The 17,378-nt window shown below is 47.1% G+C and overlaps 3 protein-coding genes across 33 annotated transcripts in view; 2 read left to right on the top strand and 1 right to left on the bottom strand.

Moving 5' to 3' along the window:
• The window catches only part of LOC145518407 (BOLA class I histocompatibility antigen, alpha chain BL3-7-like), a 63,582-nt gene extending 63,108 nt beyond the window's left edge, over nt 1-474 (bottom strand). For all 25 annotated transcript variants that reach the window (XR_014062870.1, XR_014062867.1, XR_014062864.1 and 22 more), the window contains exon 1: nt 397-474. The gene's annotated coding sequence lies outside the window, so the exon portion shown is untranslated. The remainder of the gene's footprint in view (nt 1-396) is intronic.
• Nucleotides 66-12,159, top strand: TRIM39 (tripartite motif containing 39). Of its 4 annotated transcripts, XM_081522857.1 has the most exons (9): nt 542-615; nt 986-1,068; nt 1,255-1,299; nt 2,658-3,117; nt 4,251-4,346; nt 7,163-7,393; nt 8,579-8,601; nt 9,175-9,290; nt 10,130-12,159. In XM_081522857.1, exons 4-9 carry the CDS (start codon nt 2,665-2,667, stop codon nt 10,675-10,677), a joined length of 1,467 nt encoding a protein of 488 aa, XP_081378983.1. In that variant the 5' UTR covers nt 542-615; nt 986-1,068; nt 1,255-1,299; nt 2,658-2,664; the 3' UTR covers nt 10,678-12,159. The 4 variants fall into 4 exon arrangements, with proteins under 4 accessions (XP_081378984.1, XP_081378983.1, XP_081378982.1 ...); XM_081522856.1 differs by lacking the exon at nt 1,255-1,299; XM_081522858.1 differs by lacking the exons at nt 542-615; nt 986-1,068; nt 1,255-1,299 and adding an exon at nt 66-507.
• A 1,176-nt stretch (nt 12,160-13,335) lies between these two features.
• RPP21 (ribonuclease P subunit p21) lies at nt 13,336-14,991 on the top strand. Of its 4 annotated transcripts, none has more exons than XM_081522941.1 (5): nt 13,336-13,435; nt 13,530-13,606; nt 13,702-13,784; nt 14,584-14,709; nt 14,852-14,991. In XM_081522941.1, exons 1-5 carry the CDS (start codon nt 13,379-13,381, stop codon nt 14,947-14,949), a joined length of 441 nt encoding a protein of 146 aa, XP_081379067.1. In that variant the 5' UTR covers nt 13,336-13,378; the 3' UTR covers nt 14,950-14,991. The 4 variants fall into 4 exon arrangements, with proteins under 4 accessions (XP_081379067.1, XP_081379066.1, XP_081379068.1 ...); XM_081522940.1 differs by having other exon boundaries at nt 13,506-13,606; XM_081522942.1 differs by having other exon boundaries at nt 13,506-13,606; nt 14,584-14,716.
• The last annotated feature ends 2,387 nt before the right edge of the window (nt 14,992-17,378 follow it).

Below are 17,378 nucleotides of genomic sequence, written 5' to 3'. Positions count from 1 at the left end.
AAACTCAACTAGTCGGAAGTGACGTGCCAGCTGAGACCAGCAGGACCGCCACATTATTGGCCGCCGACTCGGCGAGCCACCTTCTCCCGAGACTGGCCAGGAGAGAGAAGTGTAGCTCGAAGTCCGCAACCCGCCCCTGCTCCGCCCTCGACGGCTCCCAGCGCCACCTGGGACAAGCCGAGCCAGGCCAGAGTTCGGGCGCGGACCCTGAGCGGGACAGTACCGCTTGCCCCGGCGCCCATAGGCGCGCTGAGGGCAATGGGCTTCAGCGCTCCGCCACGCGCATGCGCGGCCCTCTTTCTCCAGAGGATTCCTCGGGTCACCTGGACGACCGCACTCCAGCCACCTGCCCCTCCGGGTCTCTTCTGGCCCCTGACTCCTCCAGCTGGTTCTCACCTCCGGCCCCCCGCCTCCTTGTTCCGCAGGCGCCGCTAGGCCCTCCCGCGGCCGCCCGCCGACACCCCTGCTTCCACTGACACGAGCCTCTCGGCGCGGCTTCCGCTTCCGGCGAGTATTGTGTGTCGCGCTGAGGGGCGGGGGCGGGGGGAGGAGGAAGGAGGGAGGCAGCGCTCCGGCGGCTCCGCGCCCCGCACTCCCGGACCCGAAGCCGGGAAGGTAGGTGCTGTCCCGCCGCCGCGCCGGGGCCCTGGGGCCTGCCCCCGCCCGCCGGCTCCGCACGCCGCGTCCTAGCGCCCCGCGACTGCGTCACCGGCCCCCCGCACGTAACCACAGCTGCCTCCGCCCGTTTCAGGCCCGGGCGGACGTTTTGCCGCCCCGGCGACGTCAGCGCGTCCGGCGTTGCTTGGCTACCCCGCCGTTACCCCGTCCCGCTGCCGCTCGCCTCCCCGGGTGAAACTGACGCCGTCACCGCGGGTCTCGGCTGCGTCATAGCGGCGGGCATCCCATCTTCACGTCACACCTTCTCACCTGGACACGCATCCCTCCCTCCCTGCCAACAACGACGTTTCCTCTCCCCCCTCTCCAGCCCCCCTGCGCCAGATCAGGCGGGAGAAGATGGAGACGGGGGTGGGACCGAGTTGTGGACCACGCTCAGGAAAGGGTCGCAAGGTGGGACCCCCAACAGTGGTAGAAACACAATGAGGACCTCTCTGAAGTTTGCCCTTCTACTGAGACACGAGGAATAGTGGGGGAAATGACCCGAGGCCTCACTAATGCTGTAGCTCCAAGCCCTCTCCCCATACTTCCCTAACCTTTTCCCCATCTCTCTCTAACGCTACTTTTTCGCCAGTCTAGATCCATCCTGGTCCCTAACTCAGCATACAATTCAACTCATCTCCGGTGAGGCGACCACTTAATTTCTAGAAGATTAGGAAAAGGGAAGGGTTACTGGTCGAAGTTGGATTCCTGTAGGTAGAGAAAAATCATCTGATTGAACTTCTCTCGTGGTTGAGGGAGAAATTCAGGTCCAAATATGTTATCAGTTCCTACTCCAAATTAAACACTTTTCACCTTTGCCATCAGTATATACAGAAATAATCATTGTTAACCCAACTCACTACATGGCCGCTTCTCTCTGAACACACAGATAGACCTACTAAATTTTCTTCTGTTGGGTTCCTTAGAAAGAGAGGTTAAGGGGTAGAGAAATGAACTATTTCATGGATAATAATGGTTATGTTTTAAGGATGGAACAGAGAACCAGCCTTCTGCTTTATACATCTCTCAGGCGCATTTCCAATTCTTTTGAGGCTTCGTTAGAGTTTTTGATTGCCACTTTACTTTTCTCTCTTAGTTCCCGACCACCCCAGAACCTATTAGTTGGAAATACAGTATATCCAAGGAATTAGTTATCAATAACTATTTCAAAAGACTCCAGTCAGCACTGAATACTTAGAATAAACTTGTCAACTCTTCTTTTCAAGAAATTATTGCTCTGGGCTCAGTAATAAACTCTTTAGTATAGTTGCTGTAAATTGATCATTTCTACAGCAGCTCCAAACATCCAAGTTCTCACAAATAGGAAACAGTTGTTGTATGAATCATTTCATTCCACGATGAGTGCACACTTCCTCTAGGCTAGCCTGGTAAAGGGAAGCATAGTGTCACACTTTTCTGAAAAGAAGAGGTTGTTACCCTTGCCTAACTCATTCCAATATTTACCATTTGAAAGACTGAGGGAACAGTGGCAGAGAATCAAGCTTAGGCTCCAGTGGGCTACTGTAGTAGAACTCTTCTGTAGCATTAATCTTTAAAATATACTTGATTTAAGCAATCTTAATGCTTTGACTTTCATGGCACTTTTCACTTTCCCATACTCTTTTTTTCATCTATTAGAAAAAGATGTCAAACTAAGAATACATTTTTCTGAAACTGATAAGATATTAGTGGAATGAACCTGGATCAGGATGAATACTCTGGGCTAGACTTGAAAGAAGCCTCTGCTTCTAACAAGAGAAGGCAGTGGTGAAAGATGAGACTGAGGGTTGTGTGTCAGTTTGCTGATAGCTGGGAGTCACAATTTTTGGAAATAGAGAAACCAAAGAGATTGACTGGAACAGAAGATGTAAAATACCATGACAGTGCTAAATCTGGAGTTAGGATTTAACATGGGGGTAAATATCAGGCCAGGGATGCAAAAAAATTAACCACCCCCCCAACTAACTTTTTTTTTTCTCTTCTCCCTTCTTAACCTCAAGTTAAATAATGGCAGAGACAAGTCTGTTGGAGGCTGGGGCCTCTGCAGCCTCCACAGCTGCAGCTCTGGAGAACCTACAGGTGGAGGCAAGTTGCTCTGTGTGCCTGGAGTATCTGAAGGAGCCTGTCATCATTGAGTGTGGGCACAACTTCTGCAAAGCTTGCATCACTCGCTGGTGGGAGGACCTAGAGAGGGACTTCCCTTGTCCTGTATGTCGAAAGACGTCCCGCTACCGCAGTCTCCGGCCTAATCGACAGCTGGGCAGTATGGTGGAAATTGCCAAGCAGCTGCAGGCCGTCAAGCGGAAGATCCGAGATGAGAGCCTCTGCCCCCAGCACCATGAGGCCCTCAGCCTCTTCTGCTATGAGGACCAGGAGGCTGTGTGTTTGATATGTGCGATTTCCCACACCCACCGGGCCCACACCGTCGTGCCACTGGATGATGCCACACAGGAGTACAAGGTAGGGAACCAGACACTTGATGTCAATGCAGGGCAAGAGGGAGGAGCCCAGAGGATGGGAGACTCGCTGGGTAGAGGATCATAAATTCCTGAGGGCAAGACAGTCTCTGGTCCTCACTCTAATCCCCTCAGAGCTACGTATGGAGGGGCACATAGTCCCGTCTGATTGGTTGTCCTCAGGCATGAAGAAGAGCAGTAAGAAATACCCCCAAATTTCTCTCTTGACTTTTGTAACACATTTGAGTATGTGTGGTCTTAGGATGTATCCTATTTTTCATAAATGAATGAAACCACACAGAGAATCTCAGACTTAAGAAGAACTAAAAAATGGTCTGGTTCCTTCATTCTGTCCCTCTGCTCAGCACACCGCTTGTTACCCACTGGTATTGGGAACAGGTAACATCATTTTAGAATGATCCCAACCAGGCTAAGCTGAACCAGCCTGTTTGCATCTTCCCCAGATAATGGATAACATGGCATCTGGTTTAACTTACTGCTGAGACACAGGGTAAATGTTTGAGTAATAGGAACTAGAGATTTTACTGTCTTAGCACTTTATCAAGTAGTTTGCCTAATTATGTTAATGAAGTCTTACAAACAAGACTTTACGGTAGTTCACAGAATAATCAAGATTTTATTTTATTTGCAAGTGGTTAGAGTTGTATAGGAAGACAAATTTAAAAAAGGATATCAGGAGCTTCCTTGGCAGTCCAGTTGTTAAGACTCCATGCTTCCAGTCTGCAGGGATTCAATCCTTGGTCAGGGAACTAAGATCCTGCATGCCATGTGGCCAACAAAAAGAAGAAGAAGGATATCAGGGTACATAAGGTCACTGTCAATACAGACAGTTCCTTCAGTTAGAAAATGAATAGGGTTAGGGAAGGATAGAGAGTTGGTGACAGCTGGACACAGTGAGATTCAGTGAAAGTTTTGCGAGCAAGGAAGGCATGGAGACAGGCTGGTGGCAGGAGGAAGGACCTGTAGGAAGTTGACACTTCAAATGAGCAAGGAAAGGAGTTGGATCAAGAGGTGGTCAGATGGGTAGGAAGCAAGTGGTTTAAAACAAACGGGTTAGGCTCTGAACATAGGCTGTACCAGCCAACCACAAATGTTCTTCTACTTCACACCTCTCAGGAAAAACTGCAGAAGTGCCTGGAGCCCCTGGAGCAGAAGCTGCAGGAGATCAGCCGCTGTAAGTCCTCTGAGGAGAAGAAGCCTGGTGAACTCAAGGTAAAGGCAGGCAGTCCCATTTGGCCTGTCCTGCAGGCAATTAACTGAACATTGTTGTTAGTCACTCAGTCATCTCCGACTCTTTGTGACCCTGTGGACTGTAGCCCACCAGGTTCCTTCTGTCCATAGAATTCTCCAGGCAGAAATACTGGAGTAGGTTACCATTCCCTTCTCCAGGGGATCTTCCCGACCCAGGGATCAAACCCAGGTCTCCTGCATTGCAGGCAGATTCTTTACCATCTTAGCCACCAGGGAATCCCTGAACATTGCTGCTGCTGCTGCTGCTGCTAAGTCGCTTCAGTCGTGTCCGACTCTGTGCGACCCCATAGACGGCAGCCCACCAGGCTCCGCCATCCCTGGGATTCTCCAGGCAAGAATACTGGAGTGGGTTGCCATTTCCTTCTCCAGTGCATGAAAGGGAAAAGTGAAAGTGAAGTCACTCAGTCGTGTCCAACTCTTAGCGACCCCATGGACTGTAGCCCTGAACATTAGCCACACATTATTTAACTGAACATTATTTAACTAAACATTAATGACACATCATTTAATCCACCATTTTTGGTTTATTAAAAAATCCTCTTCTCTCAAAAACAGTGATATTTTATTAAGCTTGATTGTCATTAAACATTGTACTTAAATTACTTGTCATGGATTAAGAATTGAGGAGAAGGGTATAAGTGGTGAAGGATTTGGCAAGTTGAGGGAGTTCATGGCCGTTGGTCTCCTTTTCTTTGTAGAGCAGGAAGGAGGCTCTCTGCTGGAGAATGTGGAAGGTGCACTGGGGAGGAAGGATGAAGAAGCTGCCCAAGAGCTCCCAGAGCCCCCCAGCCACATTAGGACCACATTCTCTTAATTCACATAAGCTCGAGTATGCTAGGTAGTGTGGATTCCTAGAATGTTCTTCCCCTTCCCATCTTCTACCTATAGAGTTTTGTCCATCCTAAAATGAAAACCATTTACTATGTAGCCTTTCCTGACCCTTCTGAAATTCGCTTTCTTAATTTTCATACAGTTCACATCTTTTCTATAGTGTTATCATATTTGTAGCCTGGTATTTTGGTATCTGCCTTATTTCTTCTATTGGACAGTGAAACATGTATTAATTGTAGCAGTAATAATAACTAGTATTTATTGATTCCAGGGCATAAATTCATTAGGTGTTCATGACATTCCAAACTTAAAGTATTGTATTAAATCTTATGCTTGGTTCTGCCCAGTTTTAAGTTCTAAGAGGTCAGGCTAGACTTGGCCCCAGTGGAACATAGAGAAGGTACAAGAAAAGGAGATGGGAGTCCAGCAAAGCATATTAGGCAAGAGTGAACTTAGATACCCTATAAGGTAAGTCGTGTTATCCCCAGTTTACACAGAAGGAAACAGAACTTGGATCTGTGTCTAGTCCAAGATCATACAGCTAGTATGTGGCAAAACCAGAGATACTAATTCTGCAGGCATCAATAAATATTTATGAAGCTTCCAGTATAGGCCACACCCTGTCTTTGACACCAGGTCATTGATGACCAAAACCACGGTCCTTGCCCTCCTTGAGCTTACTGTCAAATAGAGAAAACAGAAACAACAGGCACAAAAAGCACAGTTGCAAATTCTCAAGAATATGGCAGAAAAACTCAATGTCATTAAAGCCTTCCAGAAGAAATAAATGAGATTTAGGGACTACTGAGAACTAAACACAGGTTTGAAACACTGGTGTTTGTTTGTTTTTTAACAATGACAACATTTCAACAGGAAGCAAGTATTATTACCTTAGTCCTTTGTGCATTTTAAAAACAAACATTTGAATTTTTAAAAAGTTGAACTAATTTTGATTGCAAAGGTAAACTTAAAAAAGTTATTGTCCTGAAACACTTAAAATCTGTGAAAATGAAGCTCATTAGCTTTCCTCTTCCTGTTGATCACATTCTTAAGGGTAAAGGATGGAGAAGGAAATAAAAAGTTTAAAAACCTGCTAAATGCTTGAATAGAACTGTGGTGTGGTTTTTTTTTTTTTTTAACATACATTATCATTTCAGTGGTCTCAGAAACTATCACTAATCACCAACTTTCCTTCAGTGACCTTTCGAATTCTCTTTCCTCCCTCTCCCTCATCCCCACCTCCAGACCCATGCCTCTTTAATTTTTTTCACGTCTATAATCCGTTCCTAGGGTGTAAACTGTCAGTCTCTGAAGTGACTTGAAACTGTTTAGCAGGCTCAGCCCTGAAATCTAAATTTATATTTTACAACAGTCCATTACTAAAATCTTACTGATTCTGATACTTTTCCAGTTTTTCCATCTCTGGTTTTTATCAAGTAGATGTCTTGCAGTGTACAAACGATGACAATCTCTAACTTTTCAGTATTTGTGCTTTCCTTTTCTTGACAAATTGCGTTAGCTAGAACTTAGAGTAGGAAATAGCAGAGGTAGCTCTGCTATTAGTACTTGTCATATTATTACAGCAGTATTACAGCGGTATCTCTGTAATAGTACTTGTCATATTATTGAGTTCTTATGTCTTGAATTTTTTTACTAAAACGTAAAAGTATAGCTTTTTTAGAAGTTAATTTAGTAAATAAAATAATTTTTTTCAGCATTGGTTTATTTTTTCATCTCAATGGTCTTCATCCCAAGTCATCAGTAGGGGTGCTAATGGGGATGGAGCCATTCTTTACAGAAGGAAATAATGGAGAGAAACATGAGTGTCCTTTTAAACTCTTTCCAATGACACTTGAAGTCTCTGAATTCATACACATGGTGGGTGAGGAAAGGTGTGCTATGCCCCACTGACTCTGTTACACATAACACCCACCCTCTGTTTTCAGAGACTAGTGGAGAGTCGCCGACAGCAGATCCTAAAGGAATTTGAAGAGCTTCACCGGCGGCTGGATGAAGAGCAGCAGGTGTTACTTTCACGGCTGGAGGCCGAGGAACAGGACATTCTACAGCGCCTCCGAGAAAATGCTGCTCACCTTGGAGACAAGCGCCGGGACCTCGCCCACTTGGCTGCTGAGGTGGAGGGCAAGTGCTTACAGTCGGGCTTCGAGATGCTTAAGGTTCGACCTTTGCCCCTGCATAGCCACTCAGGCCAAGCACAGTCTAGCTTTGCACAGGTCATTTTGTCAGCCTGCAATGCTCACTCCTCCAATCTGCCTCTCTAAATCCAGTTCTTTCTTCCAGACATGCTCAAAGGATCTTTCTCTCCAGAAAGGCTTCTCTGACTTCTCACATCCCCTTTTGATCACTTCTGTGTTCTTATGTCTTGTCAACAATTATGTGCTTAATTTGTACCAAAGAAAAAAACTCACTTTTTTGAGAGGAGGGCAGTCTAGTCTAAATTAGTGAAAAATCTATGCATTAAAAATTGTGTAAAATGCAGTAACCGTTACTTTTAAGTCCTGGAACTTGATTTACCTAGTGCTCAAAAAGAATAGAAACATAGTGTGATGACACTTGAAATAATGTGTAGTAACATGCTGCTTTTGATATGTAAATAGAGCCTCTAAAATGTTTGAAATAGTCTGTTTTCTTAAGCAAATGAATGGTGTTAGCAAGACTCCAGGAAACATATTTCTTATCTGAGAGATCACATTACCAGCATTTGAATCAGCGAGGCTTCGTTGTATATTTATCTGCATGTTATATATTGCTTGGTATTTATTCTCATGTCCTTTCATGTATGTGTGTTCTGCCTTCCACATTAAACTGGGAAATCCTTGGGGGGGAAGAGATTTGTCTTCTTTGTCTTCTGGACCCCAAGTATTCACAAATCAGGATTGGCACGCAGTGATTAATATTTATTAACCAATACTAGACAAGGGATACCAAACCACAATGGGAGAGAGTGATTCATTCCTATGCCAGCAGTCTAGAACTATCTCTACTGATTCTCGAGGAGGCAGGTGTGTGGTTGGTACTTGGGGGACAGAGCAAAGAGCAGACACAATCCTATCCCTGGCATTGAGCTCCCAGTGTTCTTGAGGAACAAAGACAAACACACAGGAAACTATTTGGAAGTGACATCAGTTACCAAGTTTCATGATGACTGAGAGCTGAAGGTGGGGGTTAGGTTGGGAAAGAGGTACTCAGATCCCTCTGGAGTTCGTCCCCTTTGCACTGTGACCCTTAGTTTGCCCTGTGCCCGTTTAATAGTTCTAGAACTTTGGGGAGGAGGGGAACCTTTTGCCTGTAGGGCCCTTGACTACCAGGACCAATATTGCTTTCTTTTCTCCTTCCTCTAGGATGTCAAAAGTACCCTGGAAAAGTAAGTGATTCTTGTATCTCTTTGAGTGAGTTAGGTCTTGGCTTAAAGAGTAGGACTGCAATAGGGAGTTGGGGGAGTAAGAATGGGAAAGTCATGCTGTGTTTGGGTAGAAAAAGGGAGAAGGGTTTTTGCATCCATGAAGCCAATTACAGAGCAAATGATTGGGAGTACTAGTCCCTTCCCCTTTACCCTTTGAGCATCAGGACTTCCTTGGTAGGGTAGATACCAAGATAATGTAATAGAACCAGATTCTGCCTGGGCCTGTGGGTGGAATCATGTCCAAACAAGATGGAAGGAGGAATGGGTTGGGGGGTAGGGGTGGTTTCTCTTTGCATGAAATATAACAATATCTCCAGAAAGTTCTAAAACTCATTCTTAATGATTTGTCCAGGGGACCATCTCTCTTTCCATAGATAGGCAAAAGAAAGCAGTGAGTACTTGTCTTAAGAGAGGAGAAAGTGTGAGGATGAATAATTTTAGTTTCTCCCTAAAGATGACAACATCTGAATAGTGACTAAGCTGGAGCTTCCCCTGACCCTGCCCTTTCTTCCCCTATCTCCCCATCCCTCCTAGATGTGAGAAGGTGAAGACCATGGAGGTGACTTCAGTATCCATAGAGCTGGAAAAGAACTTCAGCAATTTCCCCCGACAGTACTTTGCACTAAGGAAAATCCTTAAACAGCTAATTGGTGAGTTGTTCCCAAAAGGAAACTAGCAAAGGGAATCAACAGAGAGAAGGAAGTCTTTAGGTCCTACTTTCTCTGGACCTCAGTTATCCCTGCTGTCACTTTTCATGCCCATATCCACATCCACTCCTTTACCTGGCTTCTAATGTCACTCTGAGTCACAGAACTCAAAAGTGAGAAGCTTCAGGTGTCATCTGCTCTTAGTCCCACACTTTTCTAAAGAAGCACCCAGAGAGGTTAAATAATGTGCCCAAAACTGGTCTCCTCTTAGTCCCACACTTTTCTAAATAGGGACCCAGAGAGGTTAAATAATTTGCCCAAAACTGGTCTCCTCTTGAGAATGAAAGGGAGTCTCATTAATACTTAGAAAACAGGCATAAGCCAGACTGTTACAGGAAAACAGACACATGGTCACCCTATCACCAAACTGTAATGCTCTCTTGCTCTGTATCCTTCTTAACAGTTTTCATTGTTTCTGGCCCTTGGTCTGTGCCTTGTGCTTCTCCACCCAGTGAGATGCATGATGATGTCAGGGGAATAGAGGGAGGACCAGGCAGGAGCCTCAACCACCAGCCCTTGCGGAGTCAAGAGATCATTACCTATTTATTTTAGGGCCAGTATGAGAAGCCATTGTTCCCTCCCCTCCCCTTCTCTCCCGTCCCCTTCCCTCCCCTCCTCTCCCCTCCCTTAGGTGACACTGAGGATTGAGAAGGTTAACCAAACCGTGGGGTTCTGGGGGCTTTCAGAGGGCAGGCTCTGTAAAGGCAGGCTGGAATAGTGAGGCGGGGGCGTTTAGCTATTCCCATCCTCATCTAGCTCCCCACTGTGGCTTCTCCCGCCAGCGGATGTGACCCTGGACCCTGAAACTGCTCATCCTAACCTAGTCCTGTCGGAAGATCGTAAGAGCGTCAAGTTTGTGGAGACAAGACTCCGGGATCTCCCTGATACACCACAGCGTTTCACCTTCTACCCTTGTGTCCTGGCTACTGAGGGTTTCACCTCAGGTCGACACTACTGGGAGGTGGAGGTGGGCGACAAGACCCACTGGGCAGTGGGCGTGTGCCGGGACTCCGTGAGCCGAAAGGGTGAACTGACCCCACTTCCTGAGACTGGCTACTGGCGGGTGCGGCTATGGAATGGGGACAAGTATGCAGCCACCACCACGCCTTTTACCCCTTTGCACATCAAGGTGAAACCGAAGCGGGTGGGCATATTTCTAGACTATGAGGCCGGCACACTGTCTTTTTACAACGTCACAGACCGCTCTCATATCTACACCTTCACTGATACTTTTACTGAGAAACTTTGGCCCCTCTTCTATCCAGGCATCCGGGCTGGTCGGAAGAATGCTGCACCACTCACCATCAGGCCCCCAACAGATTGGGAGTGACGGGTAGGGGCATGAGAATCATCAGGGTGAGGCAGGGTCAAGAGCTACGGGCCTTCCTTCCTGTGACCTGCTGGAATGTCTTCGTGTCTGCCTGGTTCTGGTTCTGAACCATGTGGGAGAACACCTTGGTTTCCCGAATGGTTTATATGGAGGAGTAGGTAGGACTGGACTAGGTCGAGAGCACTGCAGTGTCTCCCTCCTGACAGGGTGGAGAGCTGGTTCTCAGGGGGTGGACTCCCCTGAAGTCCATCAGGTTTTCTATTGCACAAGGACCGGTTGGGAAGGAAGGAGAGACTTTTCCAGAAACAACAAGTCTGTGGAAGGGTCTGACTTGCTCAAACCAGAGGAGGAAACAGAAACCCCTCTACAGCCTTTCAGGGGGTTCTTTGACCCAGAATAGACTTGTTTTTTTTTAGGAAGGTCACAGGGGTCTTTGTACCTCTAAATTGAAATAAAGGTGAATGACAGTTGTTCTCGTGGGTTTAGAAGTTGAGGAGTTATTTTCAGGGCAGAGATTGGGCATCAAGAAGTTTAGAACGAAGGTCAGGAAAGAGGGCTAAAGGAACCGATTCCTAAAGACTAATGAAAGAGAGAAGGGTTTCTTTGGTTCCATTGTGAGTAGGATTGGCCAGAGGTAGGAATGTGAGGAGGAGGGAGTAGGAAGAAAAGAGAACCCAGGTCCCTGCCTCCATTTTCAGCAGGCCTGGCTTATCGCCTGCCTTCTTGTAGTTGTTTGTCTCCAAGAGCTGTTACCTTGCTCATCTGGAGGGGCAAGATGCAAGAGATCTTGCAAGACATGTCTACCCTCACTGCTTCCCCAAGGGAACTTGGAAAGGAGAGAGTCGGGTATTAGAGGAAAGAGAAAAGCATTCCTATCCAAAGCCCTGGCCTTAAAGAATGCCTCCAAGTAGGTGCTCCCAAGTTGTCAGCCTTGTTACCTGGCTAAGGTATCCAGGCCAGACAGGGAGAAAGAAACTGGTATCTTAAAAAAAAAAAAAAAAGAAACTGGTATCTTCCTTACCCTGGGGACAGGGTAGAAGAGGGTAGTATGTTTAGGGAAGAGCTGGACAGGCAACTTCCTTTGGCCTGTGTGCATCTGGCCTGGAACTAGTTCATAAGAGCCGGTTTTTTGTTTGTTTGTTGCCATCCTTCACGTTTTGCCATTTCTTCTATCAGAGAATGTAAATCATTTTAATGTTAGGCCAAAATAAACAACCTATAGGGTACATATGTTGTCAGAAAAGGTAACGCAATGCATGCCAAACCAAACTAAAATGACTGGATTATCTGCTACTGGCTAATCAGGGGTTCACAGAAGACTGGGACAAGAAACTGCAGTTTATTGAGGGCATTTCAGCTCCTACTACCACCTCAACAGGACTTTGTCCAGACTTTCCTCTTACCTTTGTGCCTTGACTGTGGTTCTTTGTGGCAAGATGCTTTGGTTGGTAAAACATAATATGGAACAAAGGATCCACTGAAGTGTCTTTGTGTCCTGTGGTAATTTGACAGTAACCTCTGTTGATGTGTTAGAAACTTGAATGTTAAAAATGCTTGTTCCTTGGCATTCCCTGGCAGTCCAGTGGTCAGGCTCCACACTTTCACTGTTGGGGGCCCGGGTTTGATGCCTGGTGGGGGAACTTGAGATCCCACTAGCCTTGCAGTGTTGCCCCAAAAAAAAGCATATTCCTGGTACTTGCTCTCAGTGATTGATTGAGGTCTGGAGTGAGCCTGGGCATATCTGCCTTTCAAACATACTCCTCATTTGATTCTGGAAGCCCTTGTGAAAGTAATCTGAGAGGAAATTTCAGCCATTTCTTTCAAACTGGAGTCCTGATTGGGGCAAGGTGTGGGGGGCGGTGGTTGAAAGAGGAGAGAATTCTCATCCTCTCCTGACATCGCTACCCTCTCCCAGTCTCAGAGTTATGCATATTCTGTCCCTCTACTTCTGACCTCAGGAAGGAGTGGTGTTAATGATGAAGCAGAAGCAGGAGGTCAAACAGCAAAGGACAGGTGGAGATCGAAGGGAGGGATGTGAAGCACTACAGGGGATGTTTCTTCAGGGGGAGGGGATGCTGTTGACAGGTTTCTGTGCTCAGTTCCTAAGACTAGGGGTTAGTGAGGATCACCGACTGTGGCCGGCACTGCATCTGTAAGTGGAAAAGATTGGGAGGAAGCTGTGCTTTCTAAGGGCCAGGAGCCCTCTTCCCTCCCTCCACTACCCTCATGATCTTTTCCAGCGTCACTCCCACTGGCACCAGTGCTTTTTTTAAAAATAGGGAGACCTGCTGCTTCTGTCTGTAGGTCTTCCAGGCATCTGCCTGTGTCTTCAGAAGCACAGAGCAGAAAGTCTAGCTGGGTATAAACTGCACCTAACCATCTCCCAACCTATCTGCGTAAAAAGAGTCTTCTGTCCTGACGATGTTTAGGGGTTTAAGACTCTCTTCTGCTCTACTAACCTCTCCAGTTTCTGCCTAATATGATTATTGGCTTGACAAAGACTAGGAGGCCCCCTCGCTCTGACTGCAGGGGTGGGGTGGATTTGCAAATAGTTGAATCTGTGAGGCCACAGGGTGGCGCCAGAGAAAGGAAGGCCAAGGAGCGCGGACGGCCCCCGGAACTACAATTCCCAGGAGGTCTTGCGCGGACGCCGGGGGCGGGGCCTGTAGGCGGTCGCGTGTGGAGAGCTCGCGCGGCGCGGATGGCGGGGCCGGTGAAGGACCGCGAGGCCTTCCAGAGGCTCAGCTTCCTGTACCAGGTGAGTCCGCGGCGCACGCACGGCGGGGAGCCCACTGCGGAGGGTCCCCAGTGACGGCTCACTCCCCCAGGCCGCCCACTGCGTCCTCGCGCAGGACCCAGAGAACCAGGCGCTGGCGCGGTTTTACTGCCACACGGAGAGGACCATAGCGAAGCGGCTCGTATTGCGGCGGTAAGGGGGGTTATGGAGCCCGGCAGCGGGCGGGACGGGGGAAGGACTGGAGAGGAAGAGCGGGCGCCCGGACCACCACGTGCCTCCGCCCCCAGGGACCCCTCGGTGAAGAGGACCCTCTGCCGTGGCTGCTCTTCCCTCCTCATCCCTGGTCTGACCTGCACCCAGCGCCAGAGACGTGAGTGCTCCCTCCTGCTGAGGTGGGATGTATGAGGAACACCTGTGGGCTGGGGAGGGGACGGGCAGTGATCCCTTTCTCGAGGCAGACGCGTGCCAGGTGTGGGTGTGGAGTCGTCGGCTTTCGTTGAGTTGTTAACTCCATTTGGACAGACAGATCTGGGCAGTAGAAAAATGATGTTGCCCTGAGAGGCAGCCTCGCCCGGCCATGATAATAGATGTTATTTGACATCATGGAGGATGATTCCCATCTTCATTCGTTCATTCAACAGTTATTTTTCTGAGATGTGTCAAGGATTGCTGTAGAATCAGCAATCTCATTGAAATACGGTCTCATGGGAGGGACTAAGAGAAACGATTAGAATAGCCTAGAAAAATGCTTCAGTTAGGGGAGTAAAATACTAAGTTATTTAAACCAGTGGTGGTGAGGTTCATTATAAGGCAGGGGAGTAGGAGATGGAAATCCTTGCCATTTGTGAGGCCTCAGGAAAGAAAGCCTGCAGTGCTGTCAAGGAACTGAGAGCTCAGGAGGTGGGCTTTGAGGTGGGCAAGGGCAAGACCTGAGGTAGGAGAGGGAAACAGGGCAGATCTTGAAGAGTCTTGTTAAGGAGTTTGGACTTTGTCTTATAGGGTGCCAAGAAAATGATAGACTTTGTTCAGGGACCTGACACCATCAAATTTGTGTTCAAGGTGGAGAGGGAGGAGAATCCCTACTAGAAAACAATGGAGGCAGCACTGGGTTCAGGAGACCTTTTCTTCTCCTAAACCTGGGCACTCTCTTTCTCCCACATGCATTCCAGGCTGCAAGGGTCAGCGCTGGACTGTACAGACCTGCCTGACATGCCAGCGCAGCCAGCGGTTCCTCAACGACCCGAGGCACGTGCTCTGGGGAGACCGGCCCGAGGCCCAGCTGGGGAACCAGACAGGTGAGAGGTGGTCGAGAAAATGGGGGTTAACCCAGGGAGTAGAGACAATGGATAACGGAGAGCTGCAGAGGACAAATGGATAAGTTTGGGGTTGATGTGAAAAGTGCCAGTCTTGAAAAACTAATTCTGCTCATCTACTTAGATCCCAAACCACCACAGCCCTTGCCAAACGCAGCCCACCCCATTCCAGCCCAGCTTCCTGAGGAGAGAGTGCAGCCTCAGAGCTCCAGTCACCAGTGATGGACTCACCCTGTCTTCCAAATAAATTTTAATTCTGTTTAACTTGGTGTAATTCTGTTCTATGAGTGTTTCAGCTCTTTCCTCTGTTTCTGTCTGCATTTCTCTGTAACCAGTTAACCTCTTTGTCCTTTTTGTCTTTTGTTGTTGTAATCCTCTTAGTCCCACCATTCAGGGAGATCCCAGTTACCACTTGGCCCTGGGAAGTAGCTCTCGTTTCCAGAACCCTGCCTCCCAAGTGCCCCTCCACCCTTGCCTCCTTGGTGCAGTACCATGGTTGGAACTCAGGCTCTAGGGATGTTTGCAAGGTCCTGAATCTTCTTAAGATAGTCCATTTTTTGGTAGCTCTGACTGTTGACTAAAGGGCTGGACAGACAAACTGGTGATGCCACTGATGCTGTTTTTGTTTTGTTTAATATTTATTTATTTGGCTGTGTCAGGTCTTAGTTGCAGCACTTGAACTCTCTAGTTGTGGCATGCAAGGCTTAGTAGTGGCACCCATGGTTTCTTCGTGGCATGTGGGATCTTAGTTCCCCAACCAGGGATAGAACCTGCATCCCCTGCATTGCTAGTCAGATTGTTAACCACTGGACTACCAGGGAAGTCCCTGATGCTGTTTTTATTTTATTCTTTATACAATTTTATTATTGGAGTATAATTACTTTAGTGTTGTGTTCGTTTCTGCTGTACAACAAAATGAATCAGCTGGGTGTATACATATATCCCCTCCCTCTGGAACCACCCTCCCGCCCCCTCATCTCATCCCTGTAGGTTATCGCAGAGTACAGAGCTGAGCTTCCTGTGCTATACAGCAGCTTCCTACTAGCTAGCTGTTTTACACATGGTAGTGTATATATGTCAATGATGCTGTTTTTAACAGAAGAAAAGAAGTTAGGGTGGGGTTGGTAGAGGGAGGGTTCAGATTCTGCAGGCCACTTTGTGTTGGGTCTTTTCCCAATCTCTGTTTTCTTCTATAAAATTCTAACAAGAGACACTGTTCAACCTGAACTAATAAAGTCAAAAGTATTAACAGAAGGACATTGGCAGATATTATACAATATGTTCTGTAGGTAAACCTTCAAGGTTTTCTTGAGAATCAGTAAACAACAAAAATTGTTTTATTTGATATCCCTGGGCAATTTACTTGAGGACAGAATATCAGACTGACTTCTTTGCTGGGTGCCAGCTACTCAGCTTACTCCAAAAGTAGACAAATAGAATTCACTATTCCCAGAATGCAGTTTTCTTTCTTCCTTTTCTCTTGTAAGTCTTGGTTGCAGTTATTCATTGCTGCATAAAAATCACTGCGTGATGTTGTAGCTTAAAACGATATGTTATTTCCCCTGATTCTGTAGGCTAGACTGACTGAGGGCTTGGCTGGGTGGTTATTCCATTCTGTATGGCATAAGCTGGAATCACTCAGCTGCATTTAGCTGGTGGCTGGTACCTGGTCTGGAAGACTCAAGAAGCTTCATTTGCATGTATGATACCTCATTGCTTCTCCATGTGGCCTTGCTATGACATCCTCACGGCATGGCTGTCTCTGGGTGGTTGGACTTCTTACATGGCTTCTGGCTTCCACAGAGAGTAGTCCAAGAAGACAAGCTCCAAGGTATGCATGCTCATCAAGCCTCTGTTCTCATCACGCTTGCTAATGTCCCCTAGATAAGAGTAAATCACATGGCCAAGTCCAGGTTCAGTGTGGAAGGGGCTACGCTGGGGTGTGAGTACTGGGAGGTTCACTGATTCCCTAACGACCACCAGTGTAGCAATCTACCACATCCTCATTTTGCCTTTGTACCTAACTCACTCTCCACTGATTCCCTCACATGTGGATACACTATTTGCTTGGAAAATACTAATCTCGGTGCAAGTAACTAAATGTTTCTGAGTTATTCTTTGACATTTATTTCTGGAGATAGTGCCCAACGGGTCAACTGTAGCAGCCAACACAAATGTGTAGCCTGAAGGTACACTCTGTGTAGGCCTGGACTCTTTATGGCCTCAGCTCACCTTCCTTGGCTCCCTCCTTGTCATTTCTGAGGTGGTTGGTTCTCGCATACTAAATCTGACCCTTGGCCAAGTGGTTTCGAGTGTGATTTATGAGGTCACATGTCCACAGTGAGATAGCAGTGGGGTTCCTCTCACTAGAGATCATAGGCCTCTTCCTCCTCCCAAAACTCTGTCCTTTTTCATGTTTACTTATTATGACACAATAGTCAATATGTGCAAAAACGGATTTCCTGTAACAAGAGGAAATCAAAGCCCTAGTAGGCAGCAGTCAGCTTTCTTTAATGTTTCTAAGCAATTTAGTAATCCAAAATCTGTGCTCTTTTAGGACTCGTTAGATAAAATTAGAGGAGAAGAAACTTATGTCATCACAATTGGTTCAAGAAAACAAGATCTGAGAATTCCCTGGCAATCCAGTGGTT

Source organism: Giraffa tippelskirchi, chromosome 8, assembly GCF_054371585.1.
Source record: "Giraffa tippelskirchi isolate mGirTip1 chromosome 8, T2T-mGirTip1v1.2.pri, whole genome shotgun sequence".
NCBI lineage: Eukaryota > Metazoa > Chordata > Mammalia > Artiodactyla > Giraffidae > Giraffa > Giraffa tippelskirchi.
This window is presented reverse-complemented; position numbering and strand designations above follow the sequence as displayed.